Consider the following 27,201-nt stretch of genomic DNA (forward strand, 5'->3'; position numbering starts at 1 on the left):
CAGCTCAAATGGCCAAGAGCGCCTCTCTTCCCGTCTGTGTCCGTCCAATCATCCATTATTTATGAACGCGGTTGCTATTTATCAATAGGTTTCCTTCATCTGCATCATTTTCCTGCTTAACTTGCAACAAAGCGCGCCTTTTCAAAGATGCAGATTATATAATGACTTGACCTTTAGCCACGCAGCGGGAGATGCCAACCTCCCCTTTGGTTTCTGATCTCACAAACATCCAGTCTCCGTATGAAAGTGGGATTATTAGCATTAGTTTAATAAGAAAAACCATGTCAGGCTTTCACAGCGCTGAGGGAATCAATAGATACGCTGTAATTTCAAGAGTGTTTCTATGTTCAGTAAAAGAGTTTACACTGACCTGATTCACTGTGCTCTTCAAAGTCACGTAAACATTTTTTCACGGTGGCTGTAAATTGTCCATTAACATAATGGAGGCTTCAATAAAGCTCCAGAGACTGAAGGTTTGCTCTTTTGTGTGTGTACACTACACAGTCTGGATATTTAGTCACGTCAGCAGCACTGGGAGCAGCAGGTCTGTCAGTCTGTGGGTCTGTCCACCATCCGCTGGCCCAGGATCAGCTAGTGGATCTATTGCCATGGACTTTTGGAGCAAATTGTGATGCCCCGAGGATGAATACCACTGACATCTGTAAAACTACTGACATTTAACATGAGCCTCAGCTGTACCTGCTTTTTAGTGCTAATTAGCAACATTAGCACAAACTAAGGTGGTGAACAGGTTGAAAATAACCTGCTAAACTCCAGCTGCAAATTCACTGCCTCTGCAGGGACAGAAGTGTGCTGATGGTAGCGTTTAGCACCAGGCACTGATCTGCTGATGAAGAAGGCTCCTGCTCTCATTTTATGTCCCCTTGCACCTTTTTTTATCACATGCAGTGATTTTTGTGGCAAAGTTTAAGGTGATGACAATGGTCCCATGATGCATTTTGTGTTTAGAGTTGTCAAGATAATAGAGGGAGAGTTAAGTCATAGTTTTGCATGATTTGGCTGAATGACAGAAGGTCCTGGGATGCTGAATAACAGGTTGGTGAGGCCTACAAGAAATACTGTTGGAGAGAAGGAGGCAGAGGCAGACAGAAAGAGAGAGAGACAGACATAAAGAGTGAACAACAGACAGACATGATATCTGAAAGGAGCCTGAAAAGGTGAACAGGCAATTCACTGCACAATGAAGCAAGAAAGGGGGAAGATGAAAGGCCTGACTTGAGTAAAATTAAGAGTGATGGGTTGAAAGGGAAATAGAAATACAGAAGTGTGCTGGAGTGGGAAGAATTGAAGAAGCTGAAAAGTGAACGTTACAGGTGAGGCCTTTGAAGCACAGAGCGAAAAGCTTACTCAAGCTATGACCTCATTCTATATCGAAACAATGATCAGATCGTTCAATATCAATTTACTGTACGGTGCATGTCGTGCTGTACATTGCCCTTCTGGCCTGCAATTTGACTGCAATCCAATTCAAGAGAATACAGCTGCAGGACTCATTGTACAAAAACGTCAAATCCCATCTCATTCTTGTTGAGTATTCATCGCTGGGTGAATGTAATTGGGATTTAGAATCAAATCCAATTCAGACTTAAATTGAGAGCACAGCGTTATCCCATTCACAAGCGAAATTCAGAAAATGAGTGTAATTCAGTTTACAATGCAGATCATTTAGCAGGGAATTCCAGCGTTAATGGTCTGGGCCACTATTGTCAAGGGGTGTACCCTCCCAATTAGGGAGAGTGTTGACCTTAAACCTTTGAATTTCAAAGCAGAAAGGCCAGAAGAAGACGTCCTCGCCTCGCCCCGCTCCCGCTCGCAAAAAATCCCCCAGAGTCTCATCTCTCAGGCCTGGCAGGAGCCGGTGACCTCTCCTTTGTGACTGAATTAATCTGCAGGCCTGAGATAATGGCCATGTCACCGCCACAGGCAGGATGTGGCAGGAGAATAATCAGCCCACCGCTGTGCCATTTCAATCCCCGCGGCAGTGATCGCTTCACCACAGGAAAAGAAAAAAAAAACATGTTGCTTCACTTATTCTCCAGAACATGAAATGAGAATTCAGATGACTGGAATTACAGATGTAGCTGACAGGTGCATCCCAGTGATCAGTTTTGACACTTTAGAAAGCAAAAGGCTTTAATTTAATGAAATTAAATTATGATTTTGTTGCTAACGATGTGTTAGCAGTGCCTGGATGTACTTAAAAGACACTGAAAAGGCAAAAATATGCAACTGATCTACAGTAGTAGAGCATGTTATTTTGATATGTTGTAATGGAGCAGTCAGATACAGTCAGATACAGTCAGAATTGCATATTCTCATTGGATGTGACAGGCCAGTGAAGATAAGAGTCAGTCCATCAGAGAGCAGCTCCCAGTTTGGGATAAAAGCCTCCTTGTGTTCGTCTTTTGCTACGCGAGCGCGGGATTGTAAATCTTTACTTTGTGTTGAGGACTTTCTGAGCACTTTGAGCTGTCGTTTGAGTATTGTGAACATTTGATTCCGAGCTGCAGAAAACTAAAAAAAAAGTTTCATGTTGGTGCAAGAGGGGGAACTGCAGCGACAGGAGCTCTGGTAGAAAATCATCCGCTCCTAACCCCCTGTTCCGTAAAATTGAGTCTGAATCCAGCTCTCCTTCCTCGCTGCAAACCTCAGGTCGGCAGCGCAGATGAACTTGGAATCTCCGGGGAGGAAAGTACAGGAGGAAGTGAAGCTGTGCGGCGTATCAAAAGATGAAGCCACCGCGTGACAAAAGTGGACCAAAGGGTAACCAAGTGCCTTAATTAAGCCACAAACTGTGTCTGTTGCAGCTGGGAGGCTCATACTTTGCTCCCACTATGTGTGAAAATGTGCTGTGGCCGGTCAGAAGGTCAGCATTCATTCTGCTTGTGCAACTTCCAGATCGCTCCACAAGCCGTCTAATCATGTCCCATGTGAGTTTTCAGATGGTGCAATAAGGCATACTTTAGGTGCAATAATGAGCTTTTATTAAACACGACCAGAACAAGTCAACTAGCAGGTCGTGTTGCTTTCTCCCCCTCTCTGCTCGTGCTTCCTATAGTGTCTAGCTAATGCGAGCTAACCACAACAGTAATTATTGTGGTGCATGTGTTCTATAAATGTTTCTAAATGGACTCATTCCCACGCAAAAGCCGCACAAAGAAACAGATTGCTGCTATTTTTATTTCGCCCTGCTTTCCTCAGGGAAGAGTGGGGGACAGGACGGCAACAGCAAACCTTCATGTTTGAGTAAATCTGACGGGCACAACGCCTACATGTCCTCACCGCCATGCAGGCTCCTTCTGCTGACAGCATCCCGACATAATTCTTGGTTTTCGGGGACGTTCATCCTCCGTTTGTTTGATTGTGCGCCGTGAAAGCGTTACTTATCCTCCAACATGGCGACGTAAAACACGTCAGTGTACAAGGGTTTGGTACAGTAACCTCTTTTCCATGTAGAGATGATGGTTTATTCAGTTAAGTGCAGCGCCGCACACACGCGCTTCATTACTCATCTGTCTGCTTCCTGCAAATGTCAGACCTTCACCCTCCCTCAACCTACAAGGCTTCCCTCAGCAGCGCCTGGAAATCAGATACAGCCTGCGAGGTCTTTGGGTTTTATTACTGAATCACTCTTAGCAGAACTCGGTGGAGGCAACTCCTCTCTCCCCGTGGCGGGAAGGGAAGGGAAGCCTCACATCAGTCGTGGCTTCGTCCGTTCAGCTGAGCTCAGCTGATTTGTTTGGCCCCGGCCGGATGTTTTGAATTTCACAGAGATCATCACGAGCAAAACCTCTCATGAAACCAACGAACCAAGATCACTCTGTTGACCAAGAAAACAACAACCGCTCCTCCCTCAGCTCCACACTGATTGATGCAGTTGCAGGCCGCTTGCAAAGCTGCAGCCGCCATGGAGATCTGTGGCAACTCAGCATTTTTATGTATTTTTTCACAATGGTAACATAAGAACTCCATTTCCCATCATATACATTTATTCCCCTTTTTACAGCTGCACATTATCTTAAAGCAGATATCAGTGGAATGTTTTTGTTAATATAAGTCCTAAATAGTCCTATTTTCCGTCAGCAATCACTTACATGAAGTATTTCAGCCTAAACACGAGTCTCTCCGTCACTCTGCTCTGCTGTAACCCGAGGAGAAAATTTTCTTTGTGGGATACAAGTGTTATCCAATGAGGAGAGAGAACGGCATGAAGGGCTGTGTGTGCAGCCAAGGGATGCGCGTGAATGTGGTGACGTAGCACGAGGACCAATTGATGCCTGACAAGGGCGGGGGCTGCTAACTCATGGTGCGTTCAAAGAAACTCGTACTTTGTGTTTTTCCTTCCTGTGAAGTCATACCAGTTCGATCTGGTACGAGTTCACGGGTCGGAAGTTACGAGTGGCCGTTATAGGGAACTTTCACAGACAACAGGATGGTAAAAACACGAGCTACGGGTTACCTGGAACGCTACCAAGTCGTAGTTGTGACTTGAAGCTGTAACTTACGGTTTCAAAAGCCTGCCTTGAACGCAGCATTAGCCGAAACGGCCGTGAAGCTGATATCTGCTTTAACACTTATATAATCAAGAGTTGTGTAATAAAGCAGTACGATAGAATAATAATAAATAGAACATAGGATCAATTACACAGATTAAAAGTGAGAAAAAGACAAAAAAAATAAAGAAAGATAAATAATTGAATATAATAATAATAATGATAATATTTTAAATAATAATTTGAAGGGAAAAAAAATACATGTCCAAGATGCTACAGTTAAATCAACATGTTATTAGCCTCTGGTGCCACGTACACCCATGACATTCACCTTTGATGTAAAACGTCCTCCCTCTCTCCAGCCAAGGACACAGTTTGGAAACTAAAGTTCACCTTTGCAGCGTTGCAGAGCGACACTAAAATGCCAGGAGTGGCCTCTCATAAATATATATTTAATTAGCCAGTCTATATTCAGAAAAATGGCCAGTCATTTTAATTGGCTTTATTACCCTAATCATTTGACGGGAACCTTTTCGTCTTGATGGATGACCTTATTAATACGTAAAAGAAGCTGCCACAATCCTGGGAAACGGAGCAGCTCAAGTGACTCATTAAAACTGTCAGCACTGCTCCACTTATCCCGCGCTGTGTTACAAGTTTGTGTTACAAGTGAACACATTGTCGGCATTGAGGATTGGAGACGTGATGGACAGACACCTTGATTTGTTGTTAAATAAGCTCTACGCTGCTATAATGTGATTTTTTTTATGAAAATGACTGAAGAATCAACTTCACCGCTGTAGGAAGAGGCTTTTTACTAATCTTACACATCATGTTGAAGTATGAATATTATGCCTAGTAGTGCTACATGGGAACGGAGTAGGAGGGAAGCGCAAGATGGTGTGAAGCAAATCATAGTGTGTGAGTGACACACCTGAATTTATTGTAGCTCCAGACTCACTGATGTCGCCGTATACATGCAAAAACAGGCTGCAAACCCAAGGACAGAGGGGAGAGAGGGGATAAAAGGGAATAAATTGAGAAACCGAAGTGGTAGGATGACAGAGATAAGACAAAATAATAGTAATAGATTAGACGCAGGACTCAAAAGTGCAGGGAGGATGAGAAAGAAACAGAAACAATACCTTGAAAACATTGAAGCGTCTGTTTAATTTTCACGGGAGCATGATTCTGTTTCTGAAAAGGAAATGGGGATAAGGACATTTTCTTGCACCTATGTTTGCTAGCCCTATTTTCCTTATGTTTCCATAAATATGACCACAGTATCTGAGCAGAAAGGGATTTACTTTATCTCCATATGATGCTCCAGTTTCAGCTCAATCTGGGCAAGAAATCATCTTTGTGATGGAGGATAAAGGAGAACAAGGATATGAGACAATACGCAGGTCATTCTGAGTCTATGTTTGTCTGAGTGCTACTATAGGACATCTATGAATATTTTTGTGGTTGCTATTTTACATGCTTCTCTCTAAATATGTAAATGCGTATGTCTACATGGCAGCATAAACTGTATGTGCGTTTCTTAAGAACCTCTTTTGTGAACGGCTTCCCCACAATTTTGTCCTTTTTTCAAACACTTTTGACATATCGAATCTCTGATTGCAAGGTAGAAATTGAAAAAGCAGAAGTGAAGCTGTGGCCCCTTAACCCCTCTTATTTCTGTCATGGCTGATGATTGCATCGCCACTTGGAGTTGGGCTTTTTACCTTCTGGCAACATCTGCCCTCTGACACAGCCTCGATTGTCTGACTGGCTTTAGTCTTCAATTTGTGGCCCTTTGAAAATACAGTATGTCATCATCTCACAGTGTTTCAGACAGACATGAGGACAGCTTCACACATGAAACCAGTTGTTTTGATCTCTGGTCAAAAAAGAAGTTTATTCAATTCCTGAATAAACTCCTTATGGAGGAGTTATTTATGGATGTCACAAAACCACAACCACATCCATCCACTGAGCTGCTCTTGGTCTCATCCCACCTCAAGGGACTTGAGATGATTTCTGAAAGCAGTGAATACATTTAAATTAAAGATGTTCCTTTGTTAAAGATGATCTTAAATGTTCTGCCTGCATACAGCATTTAGTTTTGTTTTTTTTGTGATCAAATTTTTATTGAGATTTCGAGGACAACAATCATCATTCAACAGCACATAAATAAAGTAATTACCATATAAACAAGTGCATACCCATGTACACACACACAGATACACAGATACACACAAATATGCTGAGTAAAAATGATAATAAAATGAAAACATAAAAATAAAATGAAGATATAACTGAAAATAAATAAATAATAAAAATCCAAAAGGAAAGCAAGTAAAATACATAAACTGTCACAAATGCAAAAGGAAAAAAGTGCCATTGAAGCATAACTTAGTTAGATCTATCAAATGGTTATATGCCATCCACAGTTTGCAGTACATAGTAAAAACCCAAACAGGGAACATAAACCAAAGAAAACAAGACCAGAGGGGGCGGAGGGGGGTCTCAGCTCACACCAAAATGCCTTTGAGAGCCTCCACTGTTTGAGCCCAGTACAATGTCACTTCCTCTTTTGCACCATGGATGCGTGCTGTGGACAATTCCAGAAGCGCAACATCTATGAAGTTGAGCAGCCACTGTCGCCGAGTTAGTCTATGGGGCGGTTTCAGCATTTAGTTTTTAATCATGGAAAGAGCTGATAAGGGTCAGGAGAAGAGCTCAACAGTGACCTGTCATGGACCTGGCTGTAGGCTCTATCATTAGTATGATGATGATCACCATCATCATCACAAAGACTAACTCTAGAAATAATGAGTGCTTCAGTCTAAAATATTTATTCGCCCCAATAAATGCAAGTAGCACAAAAGAGTCAGGGAGTTATGCAGAATTCATGGAACGGCCGTGTATCTAATGACTTTTATTAAGAAGTGAAAGGTGAAATGACTCGATGCCGTTAAAAAAAATCATTTTCACACACATATCTGATGGGTGGCTTTGATTAACTTTTGTACGATCATATTTTGGCCTTTTTGGGGGAAAAAAAGAAAAGATAATTAAATTAATTTACTGATTGGCCCAAGGAATGAGTGCACAAATCATCAGTCTGCTAATATAATAAAGCCCACATGCCAAGATGGCAACAGGTTCATGAAACCTGCAGATGCAATGAAGCCTGCAAATAGAGTTTCTATTGTCACATTAGAACACTATTGTATGCATCGTTTGAAGAAACAAAGGGAAAGAGATACTATAGATGCAATGAAATGAGCCACGTGGTGGATACAATGCTGCACTTTCTTACTAATTAACAAAAGATTTTACATCTGTCCATGGCAAAACAGCTGTGTATGAACATGTTGCTGCATGAGTGTGTGTGTGTGTTCAAGACTGCAGGTTTTATGGTTTTTGGGATATACATAGAAAGAGGTCCATCACAGCCACCGCTGCCTGAAGCGTAAGAGGCTTAAGGAAGGGAACATAAATCACAAAGCAGTTGGTGAGCGAAAAGCAGAGATGCAGAGAAGGTGTGCGGGAGCGAGGGAAGATAATAGGTAGAGCTGTGGGTGGCGCCTGAGACCGAACACGTGGCCCGATACTGTATGTTGGCACGATTGGATATGGTTTGCTGAGTAGAGACCAGCTTTCTGCTCTCGTCTTCCTCCTCTCTCCAGCATGAAAGCAGGCTTGTTACGCAGCCAGACAGACACAGAGTAGAGCAGTGGTGACACAAACTGACTGGGAAATGACTTCAGGTGAATGCAAGCACAAAGTTAGCAACAACTCATTTGCTAAATTTCACTTTTTTTCTGTTAAACATCCTCATGTTGTGACAATACCGCTGTCCTGCTGCTGCTCAGCCTGCACCAGAGGAAATGAATGTGAAAAGCATCTTGAAATATTGTATGTTGCTATGAAACGTAATTTACCCCTCACTTCCTCCTGTGTCAACACTGGAGATGGCTCATCACACATCTCCTTGTTTTCTCTCGATGACTACATTTCCCAGCATGCCACACAAAGCACTAGGGTTTTTCTGTTACGCATAGGGATCAGTGATGTGTTGTTAACACTTTAACAGTAGTGAGATAAACCAGTGGTGGTGCAAATGATCTTATTTCATTATCTAATCATTGAGGCTTAATCAAACACTACTTGTTACATCGCCCACTATAAAGTGAGTGCCATTTTGTAGAGGTATCTGAATGTAAACAGAGAATTATTATACAACCTGAGTCTCCCTTTATAAAAATACAAGTCTCCATTCTCCACATCCAGACTCCTGGTTCACCTCTTGCTGTACATTGTGTTGTCTGTGGAGCTTTATCATAACCAATTGAAGTGACGACCTACAACTGCAAAAGAAAACGTGGCCCGTGGTAAAATAAACTGGAATTTCCTATAAACAAAGAAATCCCTGACATCTGCACTATCGCTCCGTGCTCCGCGCCACCACTCACCACACAGCTTTAAAGAATGCTGACTGTTTAGTGTTTTTGAAGCTAATTCTGACTGTTTTTTTATTATTATTATTTCTGCCTTTGAAGAAATGCATGAGACACACAGGTTCTAGTGAATACAAAACATAGTAATTAGTATTTTATCTCCTTTCTTCTCTAGCTCCTGCTCTACCCACTCTTCACTTCTTGTCTTTGTCTCTCTCTCTCTCTCTGTCTCTGTCTCTGTGGTTCAAGGGAAGAATTCCCTTCAACTCCTCCACAGAATCACACACAATTAAAGCAGAGATTTTTTATTTTTTTTTGCCTTGGGGCCTATCTGCTCTGTGTGTTTAATACATTTATACACATACACACGGGCAATCACGCTCGCAGCCTCCCACCAAACCCACACACAGGAAGAAAGATATACAGTACACATACACCCATACACACTCACACACTCGTATATACAAACACACAAAGGCATGTTCTCTGTGGTGTGTTTTATTTGGCCGTGGCTTTAATGGGGCTTTTAATGGAGTACGGGATTACAGAATCACATCCCTCTGTCCCCGCCAGCTGATTGGACACTCTTCCATCCTGTCAATCAAACAGTGGATTTAGCCCGCTGCAGTGCTGAATGCAACGGTGCGTTCGGGTCCGCTTTAGTCAGCTCTAGATTTAGTCACAGTGACTTAGCTACCGGCGAGTTTCACACACTGTTGCGCTGGGTCCAGATGTCGCTGAATCATGTCACCAAGCCAGTTCACTCAGCAACTACGACCTCGATGACCTTCGTTCCAGGAATGTTCCAAAACTTGTGACTTCTCCAAAATAAAAAAAAACTGAACTTTAAACAGGACAGTCTGGGATATCAATGAGGAATCTAGCAGCAGTTGGTCCAGTATTTCCTCCAGGGTTTATTTGAAATGGGTCAATGGGCCACTTTGGTCAGTGGAACCAAGCTGTAAACACAATATAGTTACCCAATAAAGTTGGTTTGATGAATGCATGAGGAAACAGTTCTGCATTTTCACACCCAGCTCATGCAGAGCACCACCAGTCTTCATTTGATCTTATTTATGTTACTGGCATTCAGACAGCTGAAGGTGGGACTCTTCCGCTGCTAAAATGCTAATTAGTGGCTAACTTTGTCTGACTGTCATGTGGTGCTGCACAGTGGAAAGTCACTTTCACAGTTGTTTTTCTGGTGTGAACATCTGTGTGCTGCTGAAAAATGATGCCAATGAACCAAAAGTTACATTCACTCACATTTACAGAGTTAGGAGATAATTGACAATTGACCTCATGCACATTAAAACATCTAAGTCATCTGACCCACCATCAAAATGAAAAACTTTGACAGAGCAGCTTTAAAGAGGAACTATGCAGGATTTGTAGCTTAACTATGCTACATTTTTACCTTAATTAAAGGGATACTTCACCCAAAATCGATAATTCACCAATCATCTACTCACCGTCATACCAAGGAAGGGTTTGGAGAACTTTTATCAAAACGCTTTTGGAGTTCCAAGGAGTTCATAATTTGTGTTTTGGTCGATTCAAAAGTGAGCACTATCCGCCACCATTATATGAAAAGCCATTGACAGCTGGACCCCCCCCCCCCCGGAACTTCAAAAGCATTTTGATAACTCTGAAAGTTCTCCAAACCCTTCCTTGGCATGACAGTAAGTGGAAAATTGGTGAATTATCGATTTTGGGCGAAGTATCCCTTTAAACAGCTTTGGAGTACTGTAATTGTGATGGTTTAATAAATGGCTTAATGGTTACAAAGGAGAATGGAGGCTCTCTGCCTTCCACGTCCTTCTCTTGGCTGAAAACCAACCTTGCAAGATTCGTGCCGCAGCTCGTGTCTCTGTGCACCACGACACAAACGCGCCCCATAACCTGTAATCTCTTGTTTATGACAGATTAAACTATACAAATATACATGTCGTAACATCGTATATGATATATAACTTTATCTACCGCTTTATAGGTTTATTTCTCGCTGGCTTCATTGTAAACAAATGCACTTGGCCAGGAGGAGGGTTAGCAAATCAGAGGAAAAGCCACTGGACTTACATGGTTCCTCTTTAATATACACATTTTGACTTTGTGAAGTTGTTGAAGGGGCATGGTGAATTTAAAATTGTAAATCTTTAGTAATTAATTTTACCTTTCACATCTTTTCTCTTCATTTTTATTGTAATTTGTGTCTAGTTCTATCTTTTGTTGCACCAAAGAGCACTTTGAATTTACCCTAATGAATGAAATGTGCTATACAGAGAAAACTGATGTGCCTTGTGAGTCATCTGTTGAAGACTTAGCTGCTAATATTAGCCCGCTGTGGCAAAACCACTGTGGTGCTGAATTGAGAAACTTATTTTTTGTTGTTTAGTTTGTAATTAGTCAAAGATCCATAGTGAACAGATGATGATTTGTGTGCAGAAATATAAACTGTAGAGGTTCACTGGTGAAATCAGGGCTTCGATGTCGTGCTGCAGAGTGATAGTTGTGTATTTTTCATTTACCAGCATCTTTTAGAGCAGAATCTGCTTCTCTAACTTCGATCATCTTTAAGATTGGATGCCATAATTGATTCTTATTCGAGCCTCAATGTTGTTAGGTGAGCCGGCAAGTCATGAATGGTATCGACCAACTCTGACACTTTACAAATGGCAATCAATGGTTTTTGTCTGTTGTCTTATTTTTGCCTGTCTCCAAGGCTTTTCAGAGGTGCTAATAATTGGAGCTGATAATTGCTACCAGGCTCATAACATATTGACCCGAGCTCTGTAATAAGCAGGTGAACAAGACCGAAAACATTCCAGCTCTGAGAAGTGATATAATTAGCGTGTCTCTCTGTGTTGCAGACCGGCGAGACATTGTTGAATAAACAAATTCTCCCATGTCATATTTCAAATCGAGTCAGCATTCTCGTTAAAACGTCATTGTGCACTCGCTGTGTGAGGACTGTCGTGTATTTCTGCTTAAAAACTAGGTTGAGCTTAATTATACCATTCACATCGATGGCTGCAGCAGCCCTTTTTCTCTCCGTCTCCCTTCTCCTGCGGGGTTTTTGTGGGCAACTTATTGCATGATCAATCACATAGAGCATGCACAGACCGAGATCAATTAATAATTGAAAACAGTTAAACTACTTGGTGCGCTGATTGGAATCTGCCTTAAGTCAGAGGCAGGCAGTGTGGAAGGGCAGCAGGTTAAATAGACATGATTAATCAACCCCAGAGCGGTATCTGCATTCATTTGCAACAATGCATGCATGTGTGTTGTTTTCTTGTGTTTGTTTTTTTTGCATGTGCATAGCTGAGTCTCACTTCCATAATACATAGCAATTATACACAGGTGTTTTCACATTGGAAAATTAGGTATATTTAAAAATATTGCGTAATTGTGGATGTATGTGTATGATGCATGCACAGAGAGTGAGTGTTTGGTGCTGTAACAGTCAGGTCACACAGCAGAAGCGATCGTATACATAGATAAAGCAGGTTCCCGTCCTCATCCTCCTCAGCGTCCTCAGGCAAAAGGTGCCAGTGCCCCTCTACTGCCATCTATAGACGGCCCGGCCTCACCACAGATGGCTCCCAGCGATAAGAGCTGCTGCACTGATGCTCACGCTGGCTGCAGTCATCCTCCCCTGAGAAGCAGCAGATAATCATTTCATCATTTTCTCCATTATTGACAGGCGCTCCTGTTAAGTTTCCAGTGTTGTAGAGAGAATTAACATCCATTAGAGTATATTATACAGCATGGGTGTATAAATGTGTGTGTATGTTGGGGGTGGGGGGGAGGGGGGTGGGATTGGAGCTCAGATACGGCAGACTCATCAAATATCTCTCTTCACTCGACGCTGTAGTGAGACTACCGCTGCTCCGAGAGGCTGTAGCCTAAAAATGACCCTCTCCCTGCTGAGCCGCCAATCATTACACATCACATTACACATCCCAGGCTCAGTCTCAGCTCCAAACCCGCTCCCCTTTCTTCAACTGGCTGCGTTTTTCTCTCCCTTTTCTTGCCATTTGACAAAAACCTCCCATCAGCATAAGATTGAGCCACAGTCTCATTCAGCTAACTACTTTTCACCCTAGCCCCCATTGTGTGGCATTATGGTGGCGCTCACAATGCAGACAAATGGCATATGATTGTAGCTTGACTCTGCAAGTTCTGTGCCACTGCCACCTCCTGCAAGTTTCTAGTCTATTTCTCCTGTCATTAAGGTGGATGGATATCCTGTTAACCTTTTTTCTGCACCGTAGTGTGTGGAGCTCTTGTTTTGTTAGAGCCCTGCGAGGTTTTGTCACCATTACTATCAAGTTATTTACTGATCTCTATTTCTTAGCTTCCTTAAGCTTCCTCTCCCCGTCCCACTGTTTATCCCATTGTCGTGAGCGATGACTGCAAATGGCATTACGCTACCTTAGACTCAATGGGTCCCATTCTTTGTGAAACTGACTGACAAGCTTGACACAAACACCCGTGAAAGTATACTGTATGAAGCCAATCCGTCTCGTGGCTTTGTAATGAGAAATAGCTGGGCTTTTCTATCGAAACAGTTAGTGTGAATAATAATATAAAAATTGCTCTTTTCAGCAGGGATAATGGGTCTTATACTAGTAAAAGCTGAAAACACGGGCCCTTTCTAAGAAGCGTCTCATTTACTGTATACAGAAGGATATTTGCATGTAAGCCGCACACTGCCTCTCACATAAATGCAGTAAGTGGTGACGTGCAATAGAGAATGGTGCTCAGATGGTATAAAAATGTAGGGAAATGAGTCACAGTGTGAGAGAAGCTGATGTTTTTTGAAAGCAATTTTGTATTATTATATCTCTCCAGTCGCCAAATAATGAAAATCCTTTGTGTGGTGTTCTACGGTAATAACTAATCCACTTTCCTCTCTCTTCCTCCCCCTTTTGTTCTCTCTTCCAGCCGCCCTGCAGGTGTCCATATCCTTGAACAAAGTGGAGTTAAGTGTTGGAGAGTCCAAGTTCTTCATCTGCACAGGTACACACACTACCTGTTATATGTGGCGCCACTGTTCTGTGTGTGTGTGTGTGTGTGTGTGTGGAGGCAGGTCAGAGACGCAGCAGGCGGTCCTTGTGAAGTCTGTTTACCTGTGCGACAGTGAACGCAGCACAGTCCCATGCTGTCCATATGGTGGGTGACTCTCTGTCCCAGTGGTGACTGAATCCACCCAGGGGGGGACGTCCCTCTCCCCGTCCCTCTCGTCCTTCCCCCCTCTCGCTGTATCAGCGCTCAGCCACATAGAGGAGCGTGCGCCGGCGGTGCCAGTGGCTCGGTGGGGGGGGGCAACACACTCTGGCAGGAGCGACCCGCCTCCCGCTGGCTGCCTCTTCTCTCCTGCCAGCCCACTCAGTGTGGAGCTAACAGCCAGGGGAGTGGAGGCACACTGGGAGGAGCATGGGGGGGGGGGGGGGGGTTTAGGTTTAACGTGGTGAATGGCAGGGATTTAAAGGCAGAGGTAGTAGAAGGTAGAAGCTCTTCCTCTTCGTTTGTGGCAGATGGCTGCAGCTGTCTCATAGCCAAACTACTGTACCAGCTAAGTTTGGTTAGCTAGTTTGCACTGCAAACATATGTAGAGGAAAGTATATGAAAATAAAACCATGATATATTTTATTTCAATTTGTTTTTTTTGTTTGTTTTTTTCTTATTTATTTAAAAGGGACAATACACATTAATGAACATTTGTATGTGTGCACAAATGTAAATGCGTCAGAGTTAGCAACTTGCTAATTTGCATCCGTAGTCCCTTGGCAGGTAACACACAAACAGACAGAAATGCACAAGAATTATACAGTGGTTCACAATCATGTACACATTCATACCTATACATAAGGTGCATGTGATCTGTAAAGTGCCTGGTATAAAGTGTCAGTTTCTAAAGTGCGAGTGCAAGTTTAAATAGGTAAAGTGCAAGTCTAAATGGATGGATCCAGAATGTGGTGGCCTGCACCCGCCGCCTGGGCTGGACCAAGACATTGGAGAGTAGCAGCAGTTATATAAGTGCCATTCACACACATACTTGTGTTCAATAATGATAATAAACACACATCCAATGACACTTTTCTCACTATCAGAAATACTATACAGCAATCACATCAAGCATGAGTTTTATTTCTTTAGTAAGCCTACTGTATTCACACGGGGCTGTAATGCAGGGGCAGAGGAGTCTGAGCCATTCAACCCACGAGCAAAGAAATGAAGAGCGAGTCAATTAATGACTTTTTTTGGCTTAATATTGCTGCGTCCTATTGTATGAGTCATGTATAGTATAGTGTGTAAATATGGATTAGTGATAAGAAAGGACCAGGAATCTGTTGATTCATGGATGGGAGCTGTGTTGTGACAAAAGGCAGAGCGCAAAAGTGAGAGTGTTGTTGCTGGTAAAAAGAAACCAGGCTGAAATCAATTCAACTTGTTTGTTATAAATCTGTCTTGGTCTGAGTGTTTTCTAGGAGGAATTGGCAGCAGAGTGAAATAATAAAAAATCCCCTTTTCCCATTCTACTAAAGCCACGTTTAAACAGGCTGTTTAACGCTGGTCACCATGGTAGCCAGGAGGAAGCAGACTTGTATTAGATCTTGGTTATGAATCCAGTTTTTGTTGTTTGTCTCCTACTTGTTGACATTCTGACCTGAGACGCTTTAAAGTTCCAGTACGTGTCCTTTTGAATTTGCAGCATTTGTGTCTTTGAATGTGTTGTTTTTAAGTTGCACTGTGTTGAGTGCTCAGGGCCTCTCAGCGCAGAAAAATCGATTTTGTTAGACTAACATGAGAAGACTGTATAAGTCCGCCTGAATACACTGAATAGTTATTTGTACCAACATTCAGAATTGATATATTGTAAAGCATATGACCTTCAAACCTTCTAAATATTAGTTTTTAAGCAACCTTTCTTTTTTTTCAGAATGATGAATGCCATTTATTCTTAGGCTCTTGCTTTTACAGGAAATTAAAGTTTTTATTCAGTTTTATTTTGATTTTATTGTGAGGTTTTATTCACACTCACCTCTTGCTACTTTCTTGCTGTGTGTATTTCATACCTTCATGGCAAGGAGATGTTTCACTGTGTAGATTTAAATTGAGGTCATACAGCATCGGGGTATAGGGGGTCAGGAAAAGAGAGGGAGGATGGAGAGATGGAGAGATGGAGAGGAAGCAGCAGAGGCTAAGTAGTCAATCACCTGCCACTTTGAGTGGTTCTTCCCTCTCGGAGTTGTGGGGAAGCTCAGGGACGACGAGAGCAGCTGTTGACTTCTCTGTGCTGTTGTTATGGTAGGTTACATAGTATAAGAGAAGATTGCTGTTATTGTTATTGTCAGCGCATTGATACAGGTAGTATAGGCTCATCTGCTTTCTGACGGTGTGTTTTAAGCCACAGCTGCAGGAGTGTGACACATCAAGAACCATGAGTGAGTCGCATAGGTCTAATTAACATTCTCCTCACAGTGATGGCTGACGATGCAACAGCTTCAGGGCTTCTCAGAACAGTCTATGAAACTCTACTCAAAGAAATCCACTGAATCCACGATCTGTTGCCCAGCGGATGCTACAACCACTAAGTTAGTCTGTTACTGTCTGTCATTCAGCCTCTGTTTGTCCTGTTTACCTGGCCACCGCCGCCACAGAGGATGAAATGATTGTCACCTTGACAACTTGTTAAAGCTGTAAATCCCTCCACAGAAGAGTATCATAAACCTCTGAGCAGCCATCAGACTCAGATGTATTACACTGGCTTGACTTCTTGGACAGGATGTCATTGTCTCACGGGTAGATCCCCCTTGGCATTTGAATAGTGCCATGTTGAGTTTTTCAATCTCAACCCCCATCCGCTTATTTAAATGCAGTGGTTCCCAACCTTTTTTGGCTCGGGACCCCTTTTTGACATCACAAATTTCTGGCGATCCCGCTATCACGTGCAGTCATGTGATTGCGGCCAATCAAGATGCGCCAGATATTTGCATTTTATTTGAATTTATATTTGAGAAAGTGAAAGTATAGAATACAGCTGTTTAAGATTGTGTGTGGTGTTTGTAATCATGATTTTAAAAAGAATAATAATTAGTTAAAAAGACGTTTCAGGCGACCCCACCTGGGGTCCCAACCCCAAGGTTGAAAAACACTGTTTAACCCTCATGTTGTCCACCTGGGTCAAGGAAGGAAGGAAGGACAAAGGGAAAGAAGGAAGGAAGGAAGGAAGGACAAAGGGAAAGAAGGAAGGAAGGAAGGACAAAGGGAAAGAAGGAAGGAAGGAAGGACAAAGGGAAGAAAGGGATGGGAGAAAAGAAGGAATGAAAGATAGATGCAGGGAGGGAACAGATTGGGTCAAAAGGGAAGGAAGGGAGGGAGGGAAGGAGGGAAAAAGGATTGTGGAAAGAAGGAAGGGAAAAAGGATGGAAAGAAAGATGGAGGGAGGGAACAGATTTGTTCTAGGAAGGAAGGAAAGAAGGAAGGGGAAAAAAGATGGAGGGTCAGTTGGATCAAAAGAAGGAGGGAAGGGAAAAAGGATTGTGGAAAGAAGGAAGAGAGAAGGGAAGGAAAGAAGGAAGGATGGAGGAAGGGAACAGATTGGGTCAATTTGACCCAGAAGGACGACAGGAGGGTTAAATGTCTTATTTTACTGAATGAAACATCATGCAGTAAATACAAACGCTAGTGTTATTACTCGTTATTCATGAAATGTTGTTTTCCTAAACAACTTCTCTCACAGCATCAGCAAAAAAATCCCCAACAAATATAGCCAATCATAGAAAACAAGCACATAATGAGTAGTTTTCTTCAGGCAAACAACAACACTGAGCTTCCTGTGATGTGATATTGGTCTCACGTCGGCGATAAATGCTACTGGGTTCATGGCGTGACAAATAAAGCGTTGGATGAACCTACAAACTGGTATTTAGGTGTGCGTTTAACCTCCCCCCTATGACCGCGGTGGCAGAGCGCCAGTTGGCTGCGAAAGAAAGCAGAATCTGCTGTGACAGAAAAGCAGACTCAGCAGGTCCAGGAGCTCTCATGTTTCCATGCGGTTGCCTTCAGTTGTGTCTAACTAGAGCAGGAGAGGTCACATCAGCTCCCAGTAGGCCTGTGTTTACCTACCGGCCAGATGCTGCAGAAAAGACGGATAAAAAGAGAGATGTAACTGATGATTTTGACATCGTGTCAAACTCCACACACACATGTTGTTATTTCCCTCCTTAGCTTAGTCCTCTCCCCCGTCATCCGTCTCCCTGGAGACCCAAATCAATTATTAGCATGGCTCCAGTGCCAGCCACGGCGAGGACACGAGAGTGCTTCAGCTCGCGCTCGGCTAATTTTGGCGCCAAGGGGGCACGTCTAGTAGTCGATACTCTGCCTTCTACACAAGGCTGAGATTGCCTCGATATCTCCATCGCTTTTTTGTGTATTTATTTATTTATTCCCTCAATGCAAAGCAGGACCAGCCACGTTTGTTTAAGAGATACAGTGAAGCAAAATGAAGCTGAGGAGCTGTCGGTTCGGTCGCAGGTAGCAAAAGCTGACAACGACATTGTTGTTGTTGCACCTCGTCATTATCTTAGCAGTCACCGTGCGTTCTCTCCTGCCAAGTATCAGTAATAATCCCAGAAGTGTGATGCAGATCTGAGGAGCAGTTTGACAGAAATGGCCGCCAGCCATTCATCCTGCAAGACAACACAGAGGGAGGCAGGTCTGAGCGCTGGGAACAGGGCGCCACGCGACACGACACACTCCTGTCTCCTCAGATCATCAGTGGAGCAAATAGCCTGTCACCGCGCTAGCTGCATTAATTTGAACATATTTAGCTGTCTCTGCTGTCAACAGGATGTAAAATGGTACGAGGTGGCGACGGCGTGATGCTAACAGGTAGAAAGCAGTAGCACGGAGGCCTGTAGCGATGTTAGACACTCATCTGGGAGGAAAGTGTGAAGAAAAGCAGGAGAATGGCTTGTTACTGTGATATCAATTTAGCAGCACTTGGGTTTGAAAATCTAACGTGCATCAGACGCGCTGCCATGGATACGACGCAGATGGCTGCTGGGTAATCACAGCTAGCATGGTGGAGCCTTAGATGCAAAGTGTGGACATCAAGAGGCAAATCTACTCATTTGTCATTATTTGTTTGTTATTTTAAAGGACAATTCCAGGCGAATTCAACTCGTATCATTTTAGGTCTAAAAGAAGGAATCTGAAGATTTTCAGTTTAATCGCTCCTGTTTTGCGGTAGTTGCGTCTGTCCCCGCATCGCCACGGCAGCAATGAATGGGAGTGGATGTAAGTTCTGCTGTTTAGGCTGTTTACAGCCCTCAAAGCCGCAATTTTTTTCCACAGACAGCGTCAGATGGCGACTCAAACATGCACCGAGAAGTTTATTTACTTCAAGCAAGCCGACATGTTTGTAAAACTAGATCTAATTCAAAGTCTCCCGGAGTCTCGCGCGAGACCCAGTTGCAGTGCTGGTGTATTCAGGTGCAGTGGGAAGCTCCCGTTTGTGTCATAAACACAGGAATATCAACTCTTTACTTGCTTGAAGTGTACATTTTTTTTCCACAGACAGCGTCAGGTGGTGACTCAAACATGCGCCGAGAAGTTTTTTTTACTTGAAGCAAGTAAAGAGTTGATATTCCTGTGTTTATGACACAAAAGGTAGCTTTTCCCACTGCATGTGAACACACCGTGCACGGCAACTGGGTTTCGCGCGAGACTCCGGGAGACTTTGAATTAGATCTAGTTTTACAAACATGTCGGCTTGTTGAAGTAAATAAACTTCTCGGTGCATGTTTGAGTCGCCATCTTACGCTGTCTGTGGAAAAAAATTGCGGCTTTGCGGGATGCAAACAGCCTAAACAGCAGAACTTACATCCACTCCCATTCATTGCTGCCATGGCGATGCAGGGACAGACACAACTACCGCAAAACAGGAGCAATTAAACTGAAAATCTTCAGATTCCTTCTTTTAGACCTAAAATGATAGGAAGATACACCCCCGAGTTGAATTCGCCTGGAATTGTCCTTTAAGTGATTATTATAATGTTACCATGATCTATTTACATGTTCTGGACAAATATGCCAATTATCTGCCCCCTGCTGCCCCCCCCCCCCCCCCCCACACACACACACACCGGCAGCAGCACTGCACAGTTAGCCTACACCAGGGAGCTAACGCTTCTGCTGTCGAGTGCAGAGCTAATGGAGGTTAAAAGAGTTGCTCAAGGGCATTTACTGAGGGAAAAGAACACTCTCACTCTGCCTCTCCTCTCTCCCCCGGCATTAAACATGTGTGTCACAATTGTTTTCTCCCTCTGTTTCTGTTTTCTTTCTTGTTTCCTTGATTAAACCCAGAGACACGTCTCTAATGGACTAGACGAGCTTCTATCCAGCTCCTCTGGTGATGGGCTAAGTGATGGCCTTCCACACCAACAGGCAAAGGGCACCTGCTGCTTGCAGATGGTCCTCTCATGTCCTGCAGCAGCCAGTAATCAGGGTTCAAGTTAGCCTGTGATCAGCCTGCCCATTTGTTTCTGTGCTTAGCGTCTGTGTGTGTGTGTCTGTGTGCGTGATCTTGGGAAACGAGAGTGGAATTTACAGCCTACATATGTCCCTGTTCCTTTACAGGCTTATTAGCTATGTAAATCCAAGATTATGACATAATCATATAATTTCAGGCCGTCTGTTCGCTCGACAAGTTCCAACAGCGCTGTTGGATGGTCCTCAGCTGTTCAGCAGACCAACAACACCAAGAAATACCTCCAACTCAGTTTATTTCACAATCAGGGGGGTGAATGGCTGCCTCAACGGCTGCCTGTAAATCAGTCAGTGGAGGATGAGGTTCAATTTAATTCAATTCAAATTCACTTTATTGGCATGAATGTTATGATAAATCAAAAATCAATGAAACAAAAGAAATACAACTCACAGAATCAAATATATACAAATAAAATACAAATAAAAAGTATACATTTATACTGTATACCCTATGTGTGTGTGTGCGCTGATGATCTCTCTCTCTTATACATTGGGTTATACAGATTGGGTGTCATTTGGCAGTTGCAAGTTGTTATATACAGTATAATGAAATATATATATACACATACACACTAATAAATGTTGGGTTATCTCTGTAACCCAATTTCTGGGTTATTGGTGTTGGGTTAAGCTTTTGGGTTATTTTTCCAGAGTGTAACCCATTTTCAGGGTTATAGGCTATGAATTTAACCCAATTCCAGGGTTGTTCAAGTAATTGGATATTTTTTTTTTACAAGAGTTTACTTTTAATAGGTTTATATTAAAACATAAAATAATCAATCGAGAAAGTTTTCTTTCTCTTTTGAAGAGGTACTAATGATAAGTAATTGTACTTAAGGACCACTTAACCACTTTTCAATCTAGGTCTTCAGGGAGCGCTCCAAACTTGTTAACCAGTGACACCACTGCCATTCATTTCTGTGACAGTGGTGTCACTTGGTAGAAAAGTTTGGAGCACTCTCTGTAATTTTTAACAACCAAACTGTTGGGTTTAAAAAAACAAACCCAATTTTAACCCAGCTGCTGGTTTGAATAAGGACAAACCCCTTTTTGGGGTTATTTTAACCCAATGGGTTAAAGCAGAAGTAAGTGGTCCGGTCGTTTTCGCTAATGCTGCGTTCCAGGCAGGCTTTTGAAATCGTAAATTACAGCTTCAAGTCACGATTACGACTTTGTAGCGTTCCAGGCAACCCACTCGTGTTTTTCCGACCTGTTTTACCGGTGAAAGTCACTATAACGGCCACTCGTAACTTCCGACCCGTGAACTCGTACCAGATCGAACTGGTACGACTTCACGGTCGGAAAAATACGAGTTTCCTGGAACGCACCATAACAGTCCTCGTCCCTACGTCGCCACATTCACGGCGTTCCTTGGCTGCACACACAGCCCTGCATGCCGTTCTCTCTCCTCATTGGATAAAAACTGTAGGATACGATAAATGTTTTCTCCTCGGCTCAGAGCAGAGCAGAGGGACTGACAGACCCGTGTTTCAGACCAAACACTCTATGTAAGTGATTGCTGTCGGAAGATATAACTATTTAAGACTTATATTAACACAAATATATCACTTACTTCTGCTTTAAGAGAAAAAGAAAAAAAAGAATAACCCAACCCATTGGGATAAAAAAAGGGGTTTGTCCTTATTTGAACCAGCAGTTGGGTTATTTTTTTAAACCAACTGTTTTTAGTGTGTAGTTCATATTAAATGATGATGATGATAATATTTATAATAAAATAAAGAAATGAAAAACAACAACATCAATCTCTCTCTCTCATACTGTAGCTATCGGTGAGCCGGTGAGGCTGGACTGGTACAACCCGCAGGGCGAGCGCATCGTTGCCTCCAAGCGGATGGCGCTCCACACGGAGTCGTCGAGATCCCGGCTCATCATCTACAACGCCATCATCGAGGACGCCGGCATCTACCGGTGCCAGGCCACGGACGCCAGCGGTCACACGGAGGAGGCCTCGGTCGTCCTGGAGATCTACCGTAAGCCGGACAGCCGTGCGCACACATACACCTTTGCACATTTACCTGCAGATGCCCGGTGTTTGCCGGAGGAGTCCTAGACACAAAGACACCAAGAGAATAAAGTTGCGGTATTAGTGTTTGATCACAGGGATCGCCGGCTGATTCCTATTCCTGCCCTCGCCGCAGCCACGAGCTGTTAGACATATTAGCTCTCTCTGTGTGCGTGTGCATTTTAAGTCCATTTGTACCTTTGACTTTGTGTGTGAGCTTGTGCTACACTCATTCTTGTGATTAAAGTATAATGACAGCTGGTTATACCGAGGGACACAGATCCTGCCAGGCATAATGAGGGATGTGGCGCCGAGGCTAACCTGCCTCAACGACCCCTCACTATTTGCCGGGCAATGCCTAATGTTAGGAGGCAGGGAGGGGGGGATGGGGGGGGCTCAGTGGTCACAGAGACCGGCCTCCATCCTTACAGCCAGCCAGTGAATTAAACACAGTTTGCCCCCATTAAAGCGTCCTTGAGCAGAACATCCAGTGTGACTCCCACCGACTGATTTACTGTGGAGAATTAGACAAAACTAAATTGCAGCTTCCACCAGGAAGACTGAGGTCTCTGTGTATTTATTCAGTATTTTGGAAATTCAGCAACCAGGAGGGAAGTATGTGTAACGATTTAGAAACAGAAAGCAGATTAGAGGTTTAAAGCAGTGTCGGTTGAAGTAGTGGCTCCAGCGGTGCCATAGAGGTGGACTTTAAACATCACTTATAGGCGTGGGAGAAAAAATCGATTCACATTAATATCACGATATCTTTTTTGACGATTTTTAAATCTTTTTTTTTTTTTTTTCAAAAATCGATTTCTTTTTTTTTATTTAATTTTTTTTCTTTTTTTTCTTTTTTCTTTTTTTAAATATTGTGCAATGTGCATTTGTTAGCCTTTTTTACATACAGAGAGTACAGGTTTTGAAAAGGGTTTAAGTTCACTTTATAATGGAGTATGTTAATTTATAGGCTCCTACAGTATTTGTGTGCAGATAAATGTTAAAAATGCAGACTAAAAATCGAGAGAATCGGCAATATCATAGAATCGCAATTTAAATCGAATCGCCATCCAAAAAATCGTAGAAGAATCGAATCGGGAGAAAAGCATATCGTCCCAGCCCTAATCACTTAGCAACATTTTTAACTGTGACAGTGGTTACTTTACTTCTTCTGGAACCCAAGGTCACTTTCAACATTTCAACAATCTGATCAGGATCTTGATTTTTGCTTTTCAGAGAATAAATTAATAAATTCTAAATGTCCGTTACTCCAGCACCACGGACAGCATCACGGTTTTATCAGTCAAGGGCTTTGTGTCGACATATCCATGAATAAAGTAGAAAAATCAGTCAAATTACCAGGTATCTTTAATGAATCCTCACAATACATAACAATACTGACTATATTGTTGAAGACAAATGAAACATGACAAAGAATTCATACAATAAAAACAGTGTAATGCTGTTGACGTACAGTAATAACCACTTGTTTACTTTCACGTGCAGCCTAGAGGTCTTTTATTTGTCCCTCACCTTTCCCAGTGCAACACCTTCCATTCACAGGTTGCACGGCGACAGGAAACGGATTAACATTCTAATGCAAAAGGCGCACGCACAAAAGGATTACATAAGAGCCAAGTGAATTCTAAAGATGTGAGTAACCCAAATACCCAGATACACCGGGGCGGGGGTCCTCCATGAGTTTAATTGGAGAAAATGTCTCGGTACGGGGATTCGATTCCCAGAGAAACACACAAACACACACATAGTCTAGAAATCATTACCTTTTTTCATCTTTCCCCAGCAAATCATTAGGGGAGACATCACAACCTCGATCAGACCTGCCACCGCTCAGCCCTCACCTCATTCACTGCAGCCTCAGCTCCCCAAAAAAAACCATTGTTTCCATGGTAACTGGGCGTCACTCACTCAGGGCCCTCGGTGTGGATTGCATGAGCAGCATGCGGATGAAAATCTGCCTAAAGCTGCAGCCAGAGCTAAGACCTGGACATCCTCAGGCAATGCAGCAGGCCTGCGCGCTACAACATGTCCTACATGGAATCCACGACCCTGTACGACGAGGGGGAAAGCGTCGACATCCTCTCAGTAGTTGCTGACATCTTTATGATGGTCTGTTATAATCAGGCTGCACAGTACAGAGAGGGTTGGATCAGCCCTGAATCTCAAACAGGGGCGCTCGGTTAACTTCACACGGTTACACAAAAAGCTGCTGTCAGGGTGTTGATTTTGGGGTTTTGGTGCTGTCTGGAATATTTCAACAACTTTTGGATGATGGGCTGCCGTGAAATTCTCTTCAACACCAGAGGATGCATCCCACCCACCTCAAAAATCCTCTGACTTTTCCTCTCCTCTGCCTCCATGAAATTGACATTCCTGGCCATCAGTCTAGTATTTTGATGCTGGATGGTGATGATTCCTATATCAACTTAGTTTATCTCCATAAGTGGCATATAATAATTGTATTTTTATTATCTGAAATACAGTGAATTGGCAGTCCTCAGATGATCTCACTTTTGTGATCCTCTAACGTCCTTTCATGCCACCACAAGGCTCATATTAAAGCAGAAGTAAGCGATATTTTTGTGTTAATATAAGTCTTAAATAGTTATATCTTCCGACAGCAATCACTTACATAGAGTGTTTGGACTGAAACACGGGTCTGTCAGTCACTCTGCTCTGCTCTGAGCCGAGGAGAAAACTTTTCTTGTATCCTACAAGTTTTATCCAATGAGGAGAGAGAACGGCATGCAGGGCTGTGTGTGCAGTCAAGGGATGCGCGTGAATGTGGTGACGTAGGGACGAGGACCAATAGATCCATGACGAGGGCGGGGGCTGCTAACACCATCGGCTGACAGGAAGTTATGGTGCGTTCAAGGCAACCCGTAACTCGTGTTTTTCCGACCTGTGAAGTCGTACCAGTTCGATCTGGTACGAGTTCACGGGTCGGAAGTTACGAGTGGCCGTTATAGTGACTTTCACAGGTAAAACAGGTCGGAAAAACACGAGTGGGTTGCCTGGAACGCTACAAAGTCGTAAGTCGTGACTTGAAGCTGTAATTTACGGTTTCAAAAGCCTGCCTGGAACGCAGCATTAGCCAAAACGACCGGATCGCTTACTTCTGCTTTAATGGGTTGTAGATTCAGCGTCTTGTTCTAAGATAAAACCTTCGCTGTTCCACAGTTTTACCTGAATGGAAACTGAAGTGATAGCAAAGCCAAGAATACCTCTGGATTAACTGCAGTTTGGCATTGGAGCTGCCACATGAAGTGACAGGATATTCATAAAAGTACGCCAGTGCAATGTGGGCCAGCTCCTTTCGTTTCAACTCAGTTTATTAATGGACAAAGCAATAGTGCTGCATAAGCCGGTTTCCCAAAAAAGAAAAGACAGCAAAGTTGGACAGTGGAAGAACAAATCTGCATCCCATATAAGAAGGTCCAGGGAAATAGGCTTGTCAAGGAATCAGACAGTTATCCTTGCAGTGATGTGTAGGCAAACGATGGAGGAGAAACTCCTGAGTAGTGAATATAGTATTCTCAATTCACCGGTGTCAAATGTGCAGCGGAGTGGTGCTCTGAAGAGGTTGTTTCCCTTACTGATTCGCTTGTAGAGCAGTGTGACTACAAAAGAGACAGGAAATGGAGACAAACAGTGACACCACAAGTGTTGGACCCTGAGAGAGGAAGACAAAGGGAATGAAAGAGCAAAAGATTTGGGGGAATAAAGAAGGGGAACACACGGAGGAGGGAGAGGGGTGTCGATGAGAAACCAACAGAGTGAATGACAAAACATGCAAAGGCATCCTTGAAGTTAATGAAGACACTCAGATGCCAGGCACGTTGAGAGTCGGAGGGTGCAGTCGGGGAGAGAAAGCTCATTTTAGGGAGCAGCCTGGCATAAATCACACGGTGAAATGCTAATGCTGAAGCCTCGCTAACGGAGGGGACTGATATGGGAGCTGTCGTTGATTTATTCACACCTTCACCATACAGCATGCAAATGATAGCAGGTGGTTGTTGTAGCACTACTATAGCGCCAGACCCGGGCGCACATCAAACCCGGGCTGCAGGAACCAGAGCAGGGTTCGAAGAAGCACCGGTCCAAGAACAGTATCCTCATAAAAGCAATTTGTCAAAACACCAAATGTTTGTCAAGAGGGAGGACACAGCTTCAGAGTGGAAGCTGCTATTGAAGCTCTCCTGAAGCCAAGATAGAGCGAATCAAAGGCTGCCTCTGTTTTTTGTTCCTTTTCTTTTCTACAAACACAGACTGTCTCTGCTTGTTTTTGTCCGTGTGTGTGATTGGCAGCAAGTAAAATGACCATCCTTCTGTCTCCCGCGATGTTTTCATCAGAATCGCCTTATCTGTGTCCCAGAAAACAGTCAAAGCAGGATTTAGCTTTTGTTTCATTTGATTTTGTGAGTGAATGCTACACAACCACTTCCAATCCACACATTGTCTTTCATGTGCCTCTTTCCAAATACATAAAGTCTGAACCAATCAATATGTCACGGGACAGTTTTGCTTAATAATGTCATTTGTGGCCCAATTAGTGCTTCTGTATCTGAGAAACTATTGGATGCACAGTCCACGTATACATCCAGGATTAATTCTAATAACTTTGGTGATCTCCTAA

General features: G+C 43.2%; 1 protein-coding gene across 1 annotated transcript in view; it reads left to right on the forward strand.

Moving 5' to 3' along the window:
- The window catches only part of ncam2 (neural cell adhesion molecule 2), a gene marked incomplete at both ends in the record, with an annotated part of 249,764 nt that overhangs the window by 159,119 nt on the left and 63,444 nt on the right, over positions 1–27,201 (forward strand). The window contains 2 exons of the mRNA XM_083990597.1: positions 13,913–13,987; positions 22,309–22,515. Of these exons, the coding sequence (XP_083846723.1) occupies positions 13,913–13,987; positions 22,309–22,515 (282 nt within the window). The remainder of the gene's footprint in view (positions 1–13,912; positions 13,988–22,308; positions 22,516–27,201) is intronic.

This window comes from Trachurus trachurus, assembly GCF_905171665.1.
Source record: "Trachurus trachurus genome assembly, chromosome: 2".
In the NCBI taxonomy this organism is placed as follows: Eukaryota; Metazoa; Chordata; class Actinopteri; order Carangiformes; family Carangidae; genus Trachurus; species Trachurus trachurus.